The sequence below is a fragment of the Monopterus albus genome, unplaced genomic scaffold, assembly GCF_001952655.1.
Source record: "Monopterus albus unplaced genomic scaffold, M_albus_1.0 scaffold76.1, whole genome shotgun sequence".
NCBI classification, from domain to species: Eukaryota; Metazoa; Chordata; class Actinopteri; order Synbranchiformes; family Synbranchidae; genus Monopterus; species Monopterus albus.
In genome coordinates, this window is record NW_018127956.1 from 1261103 (window position 1) to 1275132 (window position 14030).

Sequence of the window (14030 nt, forward strand, 5' to 3'; positions counted from 1 at the left end):
ATAAATACCACCTTCTACTGATTTGTTGACTATAGTCGATTGACTCGTGAGAAGGACGCGCTGGTTTTCCGGAAAATAAACATACGCGGTAAGGTGTAAGCTTTTGAAAATACTATTATTGTTTTACGCTTTCTGTGCTAGTTATCAGTTTTATAATGAGCGTTGACTTATAGATTGTATGTGAACGCTAGAATTTTTGAATATCGCATTGATGGTCAGTCAACTGAAAAACCGATGCCCGCCATAGCTAGCTGGCTAACTGCTAGCTGTGTTTAAGGTGTTCTGTATAAACTTAACAAACCCATATTACAGTTAAAGGCCCAACAATTTACTTCGTTTGTATGGTTGTATAGCAAACAGATTGCAATAATAGAGATGTCTTAATTTCGATGTAAACCTCTGTTATAGCAAGCTGGCGCCATTTTGCAACCGTCCGTGCTAGCTTTAAATTTGCTCTCCAACGACAGCAAAGAAACGTGTACGTCCCCTGTAGCTTAATGGTGGCGGAGCCTGGGATAGGTTTATACGCGAGATCTTTTTAATTGCAGCTATTTAAGTATCATTAGTGCTTATACACTATTTGCTTACAGAGAGGAGACCCACAGACTTAGAGTCGCCGCTCGTAATGTTAATAAAGCTTTTCTACAGTTCACATTGAGGAGCAGGTACTATTTTTATCCTACGAGGTTGTGAGTCACGTGCCATTGGAGAAATGCTTAACGGTTAAGGGTACTTTCCTAGGGAGTTGGCTTAGTCCACTAAACGCCAGATTGTAATTCTGGGGTACATTAAAGGAAATGCAATAGTTGACTTAACTTCTGTTTGAGACCTGCAGGTGAGGTATGGCTCGTACCAAGCAGACTGCTCGTAAATCCACCGGAGGAAAGGCGCCTAGGAAGCAGCTGGCTACCAAAGCTGCCAGGAAAAGCGCGCCATCTACCGGCGGAGTGAAGAAGCCCCACAGATACAGGTACACATTCTCCTGAGGTTTCAGGTTTCCCTACTGATGGCTGTGTAACTAAGTACACTGTACTGATACTGTTCAAGCTTGCATAAAATGATAAAGCATGTAGTGGTGGTTTGGCATCTCAAAGATAGCATTTTTGTCTTTGTAGGCCTGGTACTGTTGCTCTGCGTGAAATCCGGCGGTACCAGAAGTCCACTGAACTGCTCATCAGGAAGCTGCCTTTCCAACGTCTTGTCAGGGAAATAGCCCAAGATTTCAAGACAGATCTGCGTTTCCAGAGTGCAGCTATTGGCGCTCTACAGGTAAGATGGCACTTCAATCTTTTTGGTATTTTTCTTTGACATACTGCTTGTTTAGTTCAAGGTTAATTTCATTTTAGCCAGTTGTGGGTTTAAGAGGTTTAACCTAATTTTTCTTGTGTAGGAAGCCAGTGAGGCATACTTGGTTGGACTGTTTGAAGATACCAACCTGTGTGCTATCCATGCAAAGAGGGTTACCATTATGCCCAAGGACATTCAGCTGGCCAGGCGAATCAGAGGGGAGCGCGCATAAATAATTGGATTTTAATCTTTTTAGTGGGGTGTGGTGGGGGCATATGGGACTGACTAGGGTTTGCGTTGTAAATCTTTAACTATTACAGCATGTGTACCACCTGAGTTGTCATTTGTAGTATCAGCATGTTTTTGTACTTTTCATTTCACTTTCTGTCCTATTCACTGTAGAAAGACTTGTGTAAACAGAATATTCCACTGCCCTTCTCAGGTTTGCAGGTGTATTTTAGAATCTGTACCCAGATCTTGTGTGCATGTCATAGATTTCTTGTTGTGCTGTAAATAAACTTTCCACTACCTCGTTCTTGGCCTAAAGATTTCAATTTCTCCGCACATGTAGTTGTATAAATAACATCCACAAGCTAAGAGCACCTACTCCAATTTTAGTATTTAACTTGTAAATCTAAACTTCTGTGGCTAAAAATCAAACCAGAAGAGTCTTGGCTGTCTGAATTTAAATCTTCATAATTCCAAAAAATGCTAAGTCCTAAACTACTTCAACTTTGCGTGAGTTTGTAAAATAACTGGTATGGGCTTTCTCAGCAGTTTACCTTTCACTTAATGTAATGTGCAGGTGTGACAATTTTAAATAAGGGCTCCCATTCATAGGGCACAAGGTCACTAAATGGCTTGTGTGAAAATGAAGTGGGTCAATGCGCTATGCCAAAGAAGGCAAGAGTATTCATATGGAAGCTCAGTATGTCTTAAAGGCCGTTTACAAGTTGGGGCCCCAAAGGTGGTGTTGGGCCATGCTGTCATAAATTTGCATAGCCCCACAATAAGCAACACCACGTTTCAGACAACCCTAAAACGAAACACTCCAGAATTCTGTCCTCACCTAAGCAAAAAGCAGATGTGACTTAACACAGTATCTGCATTGTATTTGCTCAGATGTGGCTGAGTGAAGGCAGGTGTGTGTGTACCCTCTTACAGCTTCATTGAGTTAGGCCCACAACAGAGAGAAGGCTCAACAGGATGTTGCAGCATCCTGGAACACCCCCCTGCACCCACTTTGGCTAATTCAGTTTAAATGTTACCAGTCTCTAGCCAACAAACACTTAACTCTCCAAACATTGAATCATGCTATGACCTTCAGTCACCAGATCACAACCAAACTGAACATCTATGGCAGATTTTGGAGGGATGGGTGAGACAGTGCTCTCCACCAAATGACATCTTTTGGTCTTCACCACTCCAGTAGAGTTCAGAAACTTGTAGAATCAAGTCAAGTTAAGCACATTGACACATGGTTGTTCAACACTTTCCTAAGACACTGGGTTTTTCCTGTCACCAGTCTGTACATCAATCATAGAAAGGCAGATGAAGCCAAAGTTCACTGGTTCAAATCCAGGCATTTTAATCCACTTATGGTAGGCCAACTAAAACCAGAGGCAGTATTTTCTGACAGTCTACAATTAATTTTTGTTAAAATTCATGAGTCTGCAGCCATGGGTGGCTTCACTCTTACACCTTCAGTGTTGTCAGAACAATGAGCTGGTGCTACGGTCTGAAATATAACAGATGGATTTCACAAAATACATAACCTGAAATATGTACAACTTAAATCTTGCATATGTTAACATTTATTTTGGCTTTTGTCCTTCATTTCCCGGGCTTTGAAATAAGTCAGGTAACTGTTCATGCAACTCCTTGCCCAGCTGTGCATCGATGTCCGTCTCCCCTCTCAGTGCACACCACAGAAGGAAGGCACTGAACAACAAGCTAACGGAGAGAACTCTCCTCAATGGCTGTGCATGCTGGCTCCCCATGGAGTTAACTTTCCAGGCACTGTGGCTGCCTTTACTGGTTGAGAACTTCATGGGCTCACTGTTGACCTCTTCATCATCTGTGGGCCTCTTGGACCTGGCTGACCTCTGAGAGCTCAGGCTGAGGGGCTGCACACTGTTCAATCTGCTGACAAAGAAATATGCATTTAAGACATTGCCAAGACTGACTTTGACTTAGGAGTATGCACCTTTCCCCCAGTTTTGGAGACTTGATTTTACAGATCATGTTTTTATTTACCAGACAGTGATAATGCCACCTAGAGACAAATCTTGAAACTGCTCAATTTATAGACAATTCAAATACACACTATAAACTGCTATGGAACACTGGTGGCACACAACTGTCCAACATTATTGAAATTTCAGTCCTATATGCAATTAAAATTTATATCACAAGTCAGTGGACATATGGATGGATTACTGAATGAGTGTGCTGGTCACAGGCCCAGGGGCCCCTGGATTGCAAAATATCCCAGAAAGAGACAAAAAAAAAAATGACGTAAAACATCCGCTATACAACTGCAAAAATGTAAAACATCTAGACATGTAACGATAAGCATAAATATAACCATAAAACGAAGAACTGTACTTTATAAAGTGTTACTCGTTAAAGGTAAAACGTTTTCAGTAAGTCGACATATTTTGTGTTAGTGCAGCACAGGTATATAATCACCTCACGGTTGAGGCGACTTCACAACTTAACATCCCTCGACTGTAAGGGACTCGTGTCAGACTGGAGAAAACCATGGTGAAAACTCGTCTTACTGTTGTAGACATCTCGGACAACTTGCCGTTTTAAGGTACCCAGTGTTACTTAAATAAAAGAGAAGGTTTTCTTATCAAACACCCTCTACAAAGAGTATAGTCTCCTCCTTGTATGCATCCAATGCGTTCTGCAACCTTGAATTGCTTCCGGCGCAAATGTTGAACGCAAGTGTGGACCGTTCCATTACAATGTGGAGGAGTCTGAAATAACGTCACGCCTTACTATTTAATCAAATATCAATTATTGCCATTATTTATATTCTGAAAATGTTTTATCATAGTGAAGACAGATAGTCTTCAGAAATGTATTTGTCAGATTAGTTTATATGTAATAGTTATTTTGCAAAAAAGTCAATTTCATCTCCTGATACAACAGTCTTGGCTGTAGCTGCAGCTTACCATTATTTTCCTTATAGATTATAATGTTTTAACGCTGACATTTTAGTGGTTTTTAAAAACCTTTTAACATATATATGAAACATGCGATCTAGATTTTTTTTCTCACTTCAGTAGTTTGATTGTGTGTTTATATCAGAGACGTTCAATGATCCTGCTCTTTTTTTATCGAGGTTCTTTGAAGCACTCACGCCCGTTAACCAATCACAAAGTAAAGAGCGATATTCGTCCAATCATGCTTCATTATTGGCGACATCACTTCCTGGTTGGCTTCCCATGCTTGGTGTTTGCAGTGCGTCTGTTTCGTAAGTGAAATAATTTTACGTTTTCTCTGAGAACTAGGTGTTAAAAGTAATATTTGATCCATTATTACGTCTTTTGTGTTGGTGGTGGTGATAGCATTTTTATGTAGAGGTCGAGGGAACAACGCTATCCAGATTAGTGTTTTATAACACTAGTGTTTTATAACGGTTAACATTTGGCCTAAGAAATCGAATATAAAACGTATGTAGTCATGCACATAGGAACATCAGACCATCAGCAATAATAGGATATGGTTGGGAATACGGGTTTTTTTGTTATTTTTAGTTGTAGGTGCTGTCCAAATGCGTACTCATGTGCTGTCAGTGTGGCGCCCACTGGGCTTTGTTAATGCCACCACAATTTTTAAACAGTTAATTTAGAATACATTGTCTGTCCATTTAGTACTACCCACACCATCTCTATATTCCTGTCTTTTAGCAAAACCTTTGTTTTTGTCTGTAGGAATAAATTATCTCATGGCCAAAGGCAAGTCTTTGAAATCAGAATCGAATCTTCCTAAAAGGAAGAAATTAGGTTTAGATGTGAACGAAGTTCATGTGGAAGGAGTGATGGTTACTGAAATGAAAAAGAAAAGGAAAAAGATGGCAGTAAAGGTGAGTAGTACAGTCCCTTGTACCTGTAGGCTATTAGAAATAGATTAAACAGACAATACTGAATCCCTTTGTTTCTTACAGATTTCTCATGTCACATGCACAGCAGGGGATGAAAAACAGAAAAAGGACAAGCAATGCAAAAAGAAACAAATGATGTTGCAAACACAGGCACAGCAAACTGAGGTAAGATGGTTAATTGATGATAATGTGTCCTTAAATGTTCTAATTATTTTAATTATACCTTTAAATTGTTCATTAATATTGATTGTTTTAAAGTAGTTGTACAAATACCTATGTGCTATCTGTGTAGCATACTGTGTGCAGCTGGTCTTTATTTGAGGGGAGTATAACAATTTGTTTGGAGGATGCTGAAGCTTAAATATATGGACTGGCCTGTTCTGTCACATATTATATGGGTGATAGTGTTTGAAGTTGATGTATAGATGGATCTTCCAGAGTGACCTGTGAAGCTTAGCCCATCTACTTTTCTGCTGGAGATAAAGTCTCACTTCATCCTAGAAGGTCTCCCCGAGGAAGCTGTAAATGAGCCGCCTCGTTCCCTCTGGATACGCTGGCGCACCTGTGCTATTCTCCAGTAGCACAGGCCTAGGATGCAGAAAGGTAACAGGAATCTCAGCATCATCTCCAGCCACTTAATCTAAGTCACATCGGCAAAGCACAAGTGGAGTTCTCCAGCATGCTGTGTTTGAGTTATCGCATAGCATCATCTCCAGCCACTAAATCTAGGTCACATCAGCAAAGCACAAGTGGAGTTTTCCAGCATGCTGTGTTTGAGTTATCGCAAAAGGCAGCAGAGTGAACAAGGATGAGGAATTCCGTATGAGGCGTGCACACGGCATGCTGCAGCCCTTGAAGCCACTCAGTGCAACAAACTGGGAAAAGCTCATCCAGGCTGAGAAGAAGATGCTACTGTACATGTTAAGCTGCTGGAACAGGCTCATGAAGATGCAGAGCCCAGTCTTGTCATAGTAGCCCTGCTTCAGGTTGAACACCTGATTTGGCCACCACCACGACCACATTCGCAGAATAGAGGTCTGGGGCCTTCAAGCAGCCACTGTAGCTCAGGTTGACCACTAAGATGAGGATACTCCCAATGAAGCCAACAGGAAAGACGAATATGATGTAGAGGCTGGAGAGGATGAGACTGATAATGTAATGCTGATGGTTCTTTGAAGCCGCACGCAGAAAGTCTGAGACCACTACCTGTGTGTCATTCAGCTATACAGTGGAGTTGTACTCAGTAAGGAGTCATGCACATTGTCCTGCCCACATTACACTTCTGTGTTGAGCTGGTGTTAATGGTAGCTAACAATAAAGTTTCATAGGTGTTAGTTTCACAAGGGTTGTTAACATCTGCAGAGTCCGAGGTGCGATCTGATTCGTTTTCTGTCCTGTGGTCTGCTTGGAGAGACAGAAGAGCTGTAGCAGTGCCTTTAATGATTTTGTGAGTTCCTTATGAGAAATAGCATATCCTATCTTAGGTTCTTGACTTAAAGTGAATTTCACAGTGATTTTACTCAGTGTGAAGCAGGCCTGACATCTTCCTTGATGACAATTTATGCAGTCCAGCTCCTGTATTCATTTTTCTACTGGTTCCCAGGTTTTGCACCACTCTGCTGGCACAGAGATTCTGTAATTTTTAACACCTTTACAGTTGGCCTAAACCTAGCATCTGACTTTCATTTTCCAAGACTGGATTTTTCATGTGTGGCGGTTGGGAAGTGCAGAGGTTTTTCCAGGCATTTTGTCCAAATGGGCTTTTGTGCAAATGGTGTGCATGTGAATGAGAGAGGCGAGTCTAAAAGCAGGCTCAAAAGTTATAAACTTGCTCATGCTACCAACAATAAGTACTTTTTACTTGTCTTAGTCATAGTTGTTGATTTCTGACAACAATATGAACACATTTTTTGTATAGCAAAAATACGGTCTGTGCATATATTTTGCACACTTCTGAGGAGGTGCAGCAAAACATTTATTTCAGATAGTTTTACACTTTCAGTCACTGCAGATACTAAAAAGCAGAATGCATATATGTAGAAACATTTACAAAAGAGAAAAACAAATGGCAAAAGCACAATAAAACATAAAGAAAATGTTTAATACATCAGAACTCAAAAGTCTTTAATTAGATGCATTAGAAGAGTTCAGTTTTGTCCTTTATGACTCTATGTCCTGCAGTGTGTCTGTGATCTCAATGTGTGGAGTTATAATGTTTCTGTTGGGCTGCGTGCGCCCTGGCCTACGACAACAGTCCCTCAGCTGCCTGAAAACTCCATGGAGACTCTCTCGACACGGCCGGTGCATGACCAGCATGAGCAGCAGACTGGCACTGCTCCCTGAGAACAATACAAACTCAGCCACGCTCAGAAACGCTTGCTCAGAATGGCTCAGCGCCCTATCCCTCTGTAGCTGTGCCGCTCTTGCCCATAATGCGCCCTATCCCTCTGTAGCTGTGCCGCCCACACCAGCACAATGCTGTAGAAGAGCAGGCAGAAGAACATGACCACAGTGACTGTCAGGAACATGGGACCCTCCTCAGAGCCAGAGAGGAGACGTCCTTTAGATTTCCACTGCCGGACACAGCCACCTATCAGAAATCCAAGTATGAGGGTGGGAATCACAAAAGCCAGACACAACTGCGCTGCTGCATAGGAAACATGTGGTGAATCCATAAGACACTTTTCCTCTTCCTGCAGACCCTTTCCGGGTTTACGAAGCCCAGCCAGCAGCAGAGAGATCACAACAGAAGTCAGGACCACCAAAGCTGCACAGACCCCAGGCTTCCGCACCAGGGCATGGGATGGTGGATCAAGGGTTAAGACATAAGCCATGAGCACTAAGACTAACAGGCCACACAGAGAGGCTGTGTTGATGAAGAAGGAGAGAGCAGCACAGCCCAGAACCGTGGTCTTCAGGTAGGCAGGTCTGTGCGCCACAACATGGAGAGAGAGGAGCAGCAGCAGCAGCTGGAAGCCACAAAAGACCCAGAGCAGACGATCGAGCCAGGCCAGTCGTCTTTGGGCCCTGTAGGTCTGAATGAAGCTGTAGAACAGGAAACAGCCTGCAACCAAGGCTAGACTTGCAAAGAAGCTGTAGACGTAGTTTGCTCTCGAGGTTATGTTATTTGCTGCAATTTCTGACTCAGTGGAAGAGGAGTTAGTCATGATGGTGGAGCTGTTGGAAAGTGGTGTTTGGGTGGTGTTGCTCTGATTAGACTAGAAATGAAAGGACAAAAACATGAAGCATTTCCTCAAAGTTCAGAATATTTGGATATAAATATATTTTCTGTAAATCAGCTCCTGTCTTAGTGTACAGAAAGAGCCACGTTGCTTGAGGAATTAAACGGATATTTCTGCTGTTTCTAATGCAAATTCAGCAGTGCTTTCTACTGCTCAGCCTGTCAGTAAATGGGTTGTCCACAGGAACAAACACTTACAACATGCTAGAGTATGTTTCCTTCCTAAATTAACTCAGTTGAATTGAAGTAGCCAGAGATATTGAGTGTAGAACTTTACAAATATATATAGTGATAATTAAAAATACAGTTAACAGTAGCTTAGTTTTCTTCCTAAATATTTTCTGTGGTCACCAGTCCCTGTTGGCCAGGCTTTGCCTGCTCCACTTTGAGGAACTGCCTGCTCAGTAAAATGCACACGTTTCCACTTACCATTTTTTCTGTCGTCACCCGCTCCTCTCCTGCTTTGTATCCACCAGGTCGATGCTGCAGATTGATTCAAAGCTCAGGAAACGATGCTCTGTGCGTGGACACGACCACTCAACTGTGAAGCGCTTTTCTATTTCTGTGCGCTATACCCCAGCAGCATACTTTTAGAATGACTTCGTGGCCATGTGATCATAATCTTTTCCTCCCCTCCCTTTTTTTTCATCAACACTGTGCTGGCTGATTGTGTTGAATCAGAGAGCATACTGTGTTCCTTGTTTAATGTCTTGTGAGGGATAAAGGCAATATTTAAATTGTGTTTTTGTTACTGGATCCTGAAAATATTTGTTTGCTGTTTGCGAATTGTCAAATAATCCTCTAGGCAAATTAGGTGATCGTAATCCCCCCCCCCCACAAAAAACCCCCACCAAAAAACAGCGTATTTTTAAAAACAGGCGTGTGGTGTGAATAAAGGGGAATGTTTTGAATGCAATGCTGATAGGCTGTTGTGCACCACATTAAACTTTACCATCTTTGATGATCTTCCAGTGCATCTGACGATGTATCTTTGAACCATACCACACTGAATAAATGCGTGTTTCTGACCTCATATGCTGTAGATACAGGAAACTGCCCTGTGAGCTGCAGCATAACAGGAAGTGATCTAAACCCAGAAGTGCATCTAGTTTTCATTTGTCTTTACACTGTAGCACAACAAAATTTATTTTATACTCAGTAGAAATCAAACTTAAGATTTGAGGTGTACAAGGGTTGTAAAATACAGAAAATGGCTGTTAATGGACACAGTTAAATTATTGTTCTAACATTTTATCATTCAGTCACAGTCAGTGTGAGTCATTTATAGATGTGTTTATAAAGGTATTACATGAACACCGACAACACAAGGGTCTAAAAGGAAGGTCTGTTAATATAGATAATTCCCACGCACCTTTGTTTTTTTTTTTTTTGCTGTGACAGATTTCAGATCCCCCCGGTCACCCTGAGCGGACGCATGAACTAGAGGCAGAAGAGGACTTGAGTCCTGAGGAGAAGCGGGTCCTGGAGAGGAAGATGAAGAAAATCCTGAAAAAGGAATTGAAGAGGCTTAAAACTGAGGGAGAGACTTTGCAGAAAAGTGAAGCATCTGGACCCACGGCACTTCAGCAGGCCTTGGATTACCTCACATGGTAAGAGCCAATCTAATGGTGATCTGTTGCCTGTGTCTTCCAAACCATGATGATGACGTCTTGAGTTGTTCTGTTACAAACTTGAGCTTTGGGTTTGCAACATGTTTCCATTTACCAGGTAGGCAGGATCTAGTGAGAAATGTTATTGGGTTGTTTTATGGGAAGCACAGAAGGCAGTTTTTATTTTGTTTTTTAAATTTACCCATATTAGAAATGAAAAGTCAGGACACCTCAGTCTCTGCTGCCTTGATTTCAACTCCTTTTTTTTTCCCTCTCACACACAGCTTGATGGAATTGTCACAATAGATAACTTTAAGGTGTTTCTCTTATTGTGTCCTGCCCTTTATTGTGTATATGGACGTCCACAATTCAGTGAACATTATAAAGGAGAAATCAACATCTTTCTGATAAATCTTTGTAAGCACTATAACTCAGAACTGTTGTTTGTTGAAGTGCTATTGTACTTAATTATGTATGTTTTCCACCTGCTGTACATACAGTGTCTGCCTTTTGCAAGATTTTAATGATGTAATATTGTAGCGCACACCTACAGCCCACACTGGCTTTGTCATTGCAGCTGGGCTGAAAACCGTAGCAGGTGGAAGTTCCAGAAGATCAGGCAGACATGGTTACTGCAGCACATGTTTGACAGTGAAAAGGTAAAAGTTGCCTGTGTGAACATTTCATGATGGGAGCATTTCTCAGCTGAGGTTTAGACTGAATGTGGGGTTGACCAGTCTTCTTGTTTGAGTAGTTTAAAATACATTGAAAGTATGTCTGTGCTTGTGCTGCCATTTAAAATATACCTCATCTTAGAATTACAGCATATATTTGCTACTAGTATTTACTTATTTTCTCCCCTATTAGCCAAAAATGATATGTAAAATAATAAACAACATAAAAGCAATACAAACAATTAAAAAAAAACAACTTGTTTTCAGATTCCAGACACAAAGTTTGCTGTGTTGCTGCAGTACCTGGAGGGGCTTCGTGGAGGGGCGAGGGACTTAACGGTGCAAAAGGCCTTAGCTCTGGTTGAGGAGTCAGGACAAGCACCAGAGGACAGGGTTGTCCAGCAGAGGGCACACAGAGCCAGAGAAGTTATCCAGCTGCTTTCCTGACACATTAGTACTAAAGGAAGACAATATTCACTAAGACTGAAAAATGTTGATCTGTGGACTGAACCCTGATCTCAGGCTTGGACTAATAGTGTTGCTTTTATATGAAGTAGTTTAGAACTGTTGGGGCAAGGGGAGAGTTTTTAATCAATCAACTATTACTTGTATTACTATGTGTTTAGGTAACTTTTCCTTTACCGGGTCTTGGCATTTTGTGTGCATTGTTACCTGATTGTAATCAGTCACAGAAACATTTTAGAAAATATGAAATCTTACAATTTTTTTAATGTATGTTTTAACAGCCAGGATTTCAAAATATAAGACAAAAGAAAAAATAAGTTAGCATTTCTTTTAAGAAAAAGACAGTAGTTGATTCTCGTGACTTCTTTCAACTCCAGATGTTAAGATTTCACAGAACAAGTGTCCAGTTTGATCAGCATGGACAAATGAGAAATGCAAATTTCCACAAATGAACCAGAAAGCCAAGAAGACCCTTAGAGTTAACTCTCTGGAATGTTTATAGTCGAGGCACGTTCATGTGCTTGTCAAGGCCCATAGTCAGTGAAGTCACTGATGAAAATACCTTTTCTCATCCACTTTGGGTATCATCATTATAAGCATGTTTTGTTTTGACACCTCACTTGTGGAAAAAAACCCTAATCCAAACCAGAAGTCCATGTGCAATGCATGCGCATTTGAGATTTGTTTATGTACTTATTTTTGGAACAAGTGTTGTAACCCAATTAGAACGTTTATATTTGCTCATATAACCATGTACTGTATTTATAATCCACATCTCTATATCCTACTCAGGTACATGAAGTTAGCAAAGAACCAGCTGCCAGTTATGGCTACAGTAGCAGGGAAAATGTAGGCTTACTGCACTACACAACCACTAGTTCTGACTCTTAATTCTGGTTATAAATTTGTAACAGGAAGGAAACTGAGTCTCTGTATGTAGATAGGGTGGTGACCTGACCTTACTTCTTGGATTTCTAAAAAATACAAATAGTACAATAAACATTTAAATACCTTTCTGTGATTGTATCAAGCCACACAGATAATACATCACTCTAAAAAGATTTTTACACCACTTGTGCCTTTTGGGTTGATACACATACACATGAAAAATACATCACATTTAATAAAATGTATGTTAGTTGTAGATTTATTCTGACAGCGCCCCCTACTTGGCAAAAAGCCTCCAGTTTTCCCAGTGTACCATGTCTTCATTTTTTAGTGGCTCAGTGTTTTATATAGAGGTTGTAAGCCTGCCAAAAACTCAACTAAATCTTCACAATTAAGCCAGGTGTAAATGGAGGCTATGACTTGGTCCAGGTGGTTCTCACTGCAGATCGATGAGGCCAGTGTCTCCCCTCAGGTGTTGATTCTTAACGGTCACACTTGCTGTATCTTTTGCTTCATCTATAGGATATAAATATTACAGGTGAAAATGATGGTACTACATACTGTATAAAACCTAAATGAGTGAAAACCTAGTTGATTTTACTTACTTTGCTCTACATCAAAAGGAATATTATGTTGACTGAGTAGAGCATGCAGTCTCTCAATCTCCTCTCTCTGTTTTTGGAGGTCCTGTACAAAAAGATTATAAACAGTATCCTGAAACATATAGACTATTTGGAAGACTATTTAAATATTTGTATAAATGTACTTACCTCTGTACATTTCTGTAAAGAGTTGAATGTTTTTAAGCTGGATGCAGCCTCTGGCAGCTGGACCTTCACTCTTTGGCTCTTCAGGAGACCAGCATCCTCAAAAATATCCCTCAAAAGATTATTATAACCCTGAACCAAACATACATCATGTGTTAGTGGATAAGACCAGCAGATAATTGACTTAATGTAGAATAAAAGAGCAGAAATTTCAGAATATAACAGCTTGTATATAGGTGAATAATTTCCAATGCAACAGAACAGACTAAATGTCACTATTTGAATCACTCTGGGTGTTCGATAGAAAGTACGTGTTTATATTTTGCCATCTTGCAAGCAGAACTGTTACAGGCAGTAATCAAACCAGTCATGTCTCTGCCTAACTGCTCCTTACTTGATCAGTAATAAGACCTTCATAGTGAGCTTGTTCAACTTCATCCCATTCCCTTTGCAGCTTCTCAGTCAGGGTTGGGTACACTTAAAAAGAGCGGACAAAGAAAAATTGTTACCATTTACATACCCTGCTGACTTATGTGGTAAGATGGTTCTTCTCCCTTACCCAAAAGAGAATGTGGATGGCAAACAAGAGGGGTCTTGAAGGTTAAAGAGTACACACAAGTGCTGGGCTCTGAGACTTGATCAAGCTTGGTGGTGTTGCTGCAGACGAGAATCACCTACAAAGAACATGGCAAGTAGCAAGTTACACAACTAATTTTCTAAAGTTTATATTATTGATTTAATCCTGGCAGTGACTGAGTTCATGTGTTGATTAGAGATTTGTCTGTCTGATAGGTTTTGGTTCTAGACATTATTCATTCATTGTTACCATAGACCAGGGGTGCCCAAACTTTTCCAGGTGCACTTTCTGATTGAAATGTGTTTATTATAAAGGTATTTAACATTTCACTCTTTGTACAAAGAACAGGAAGCAAATACAAAGCAAATGAATCTTTATTTAGCCACGAATTATGTCCATATGCATGT

General features: G+C 40.7%; 4 protein-coding genes across 4 annotated transcripts in view; 2 read left to right on the forward strand and 2 right to left on the reverse strand.

Moving 5' to 3' along the window:
- The first annotated feature begins 6 nt into the window (after positions 1–6).
- h3f3d (H3 histone, family 3D) lies at positions 7–1822 on the forward strand. Its single transcript, XM_020606362.1, has 4 exons — positions 7–88; positions 836–970; positions 1116–1269; positions 1391–1822. The coding sequence occupies exons 2-4, from the start codon at positions 843–845 to the stop codon at positions 1517–1519; spliced, it is 411 nt and encodes a 136-aa protein (XP_020462018.1). The 5' UTR covers positions 7–88; positions 836–842; the 3' UTR covers positions 1520–1822.
- A 2843-nt stretch (positions 1823–4665) lies between these two features.
- On the forward strand, positions 4666–12403 carry chlsn (cholesin). Its single transcript, XM_020606226.1, has 6 exons — positions 4666–4771; positions 5232–5383; positions 5465–5566; positions 10044–10252; positions 10830–10911; positions 11194–12403. The coding sequence occupies exons 1-6, from the start codon at positions 4702–4704 to the stop codon at positions 11371–11373; spliced, it is 795 nt and encodes a 264-aa protein (XP_020461882.1). The 5' UTR covers positions 4666–4701; the 3' UTR covers positions 11374–12403.
- Positions 6528–9472, reverse strand: LOC109963583 (uncharacterized). Its single transcript, XM_020606223.1, has 3 exons — positions 9072–9472; positions 7847–8619; positions 6528–7805 (listed from the first exon to the last, which is right to left on the reverse strand). Exons 1-3 carry the CDS (start codon positions 9072–9074, stop codon positions 7562–7564), a joined length of 1020 nt encoding a protein of 339 aa, XP_020461879.1. The 5' UTR covers positions 9075–9472; the 3' UTR covers positions 6528–7561.
- Positions 12404–12494: 91 nt separating the features above from the next.
- gnptg (N-acetylglucosamine-1-phosphate transferase subunit gamma) overlaps positions 12495–14030 on the reverse strand; it is a 3229-nt gene continuing 1693 nt past the window's right edge. The window contains exons 7-11 of the mRNA XM_020606225.1: positions 13606–13720; positions 13441–13523; positions 13050–13178; positions 12885–12966; positions 12495–12795 (exon numbers count right to left, since the gene is read on the reverse strand). Of these exons, the coding sequence (XP_020461881.1) occupies positions 12716–12795; positions 12885–12966; positions 13050–13178; positions 13441–13523; positions 13606–13720 (489 nt within the window). The 3' untranslated portion in view covers positions 12495–12715. The remainder of the gene's footprint in view (positions 12796–12884; positions 12967–13049; positions 13179–13440; positions 13524–13605; positions 13721–14030) is intronic.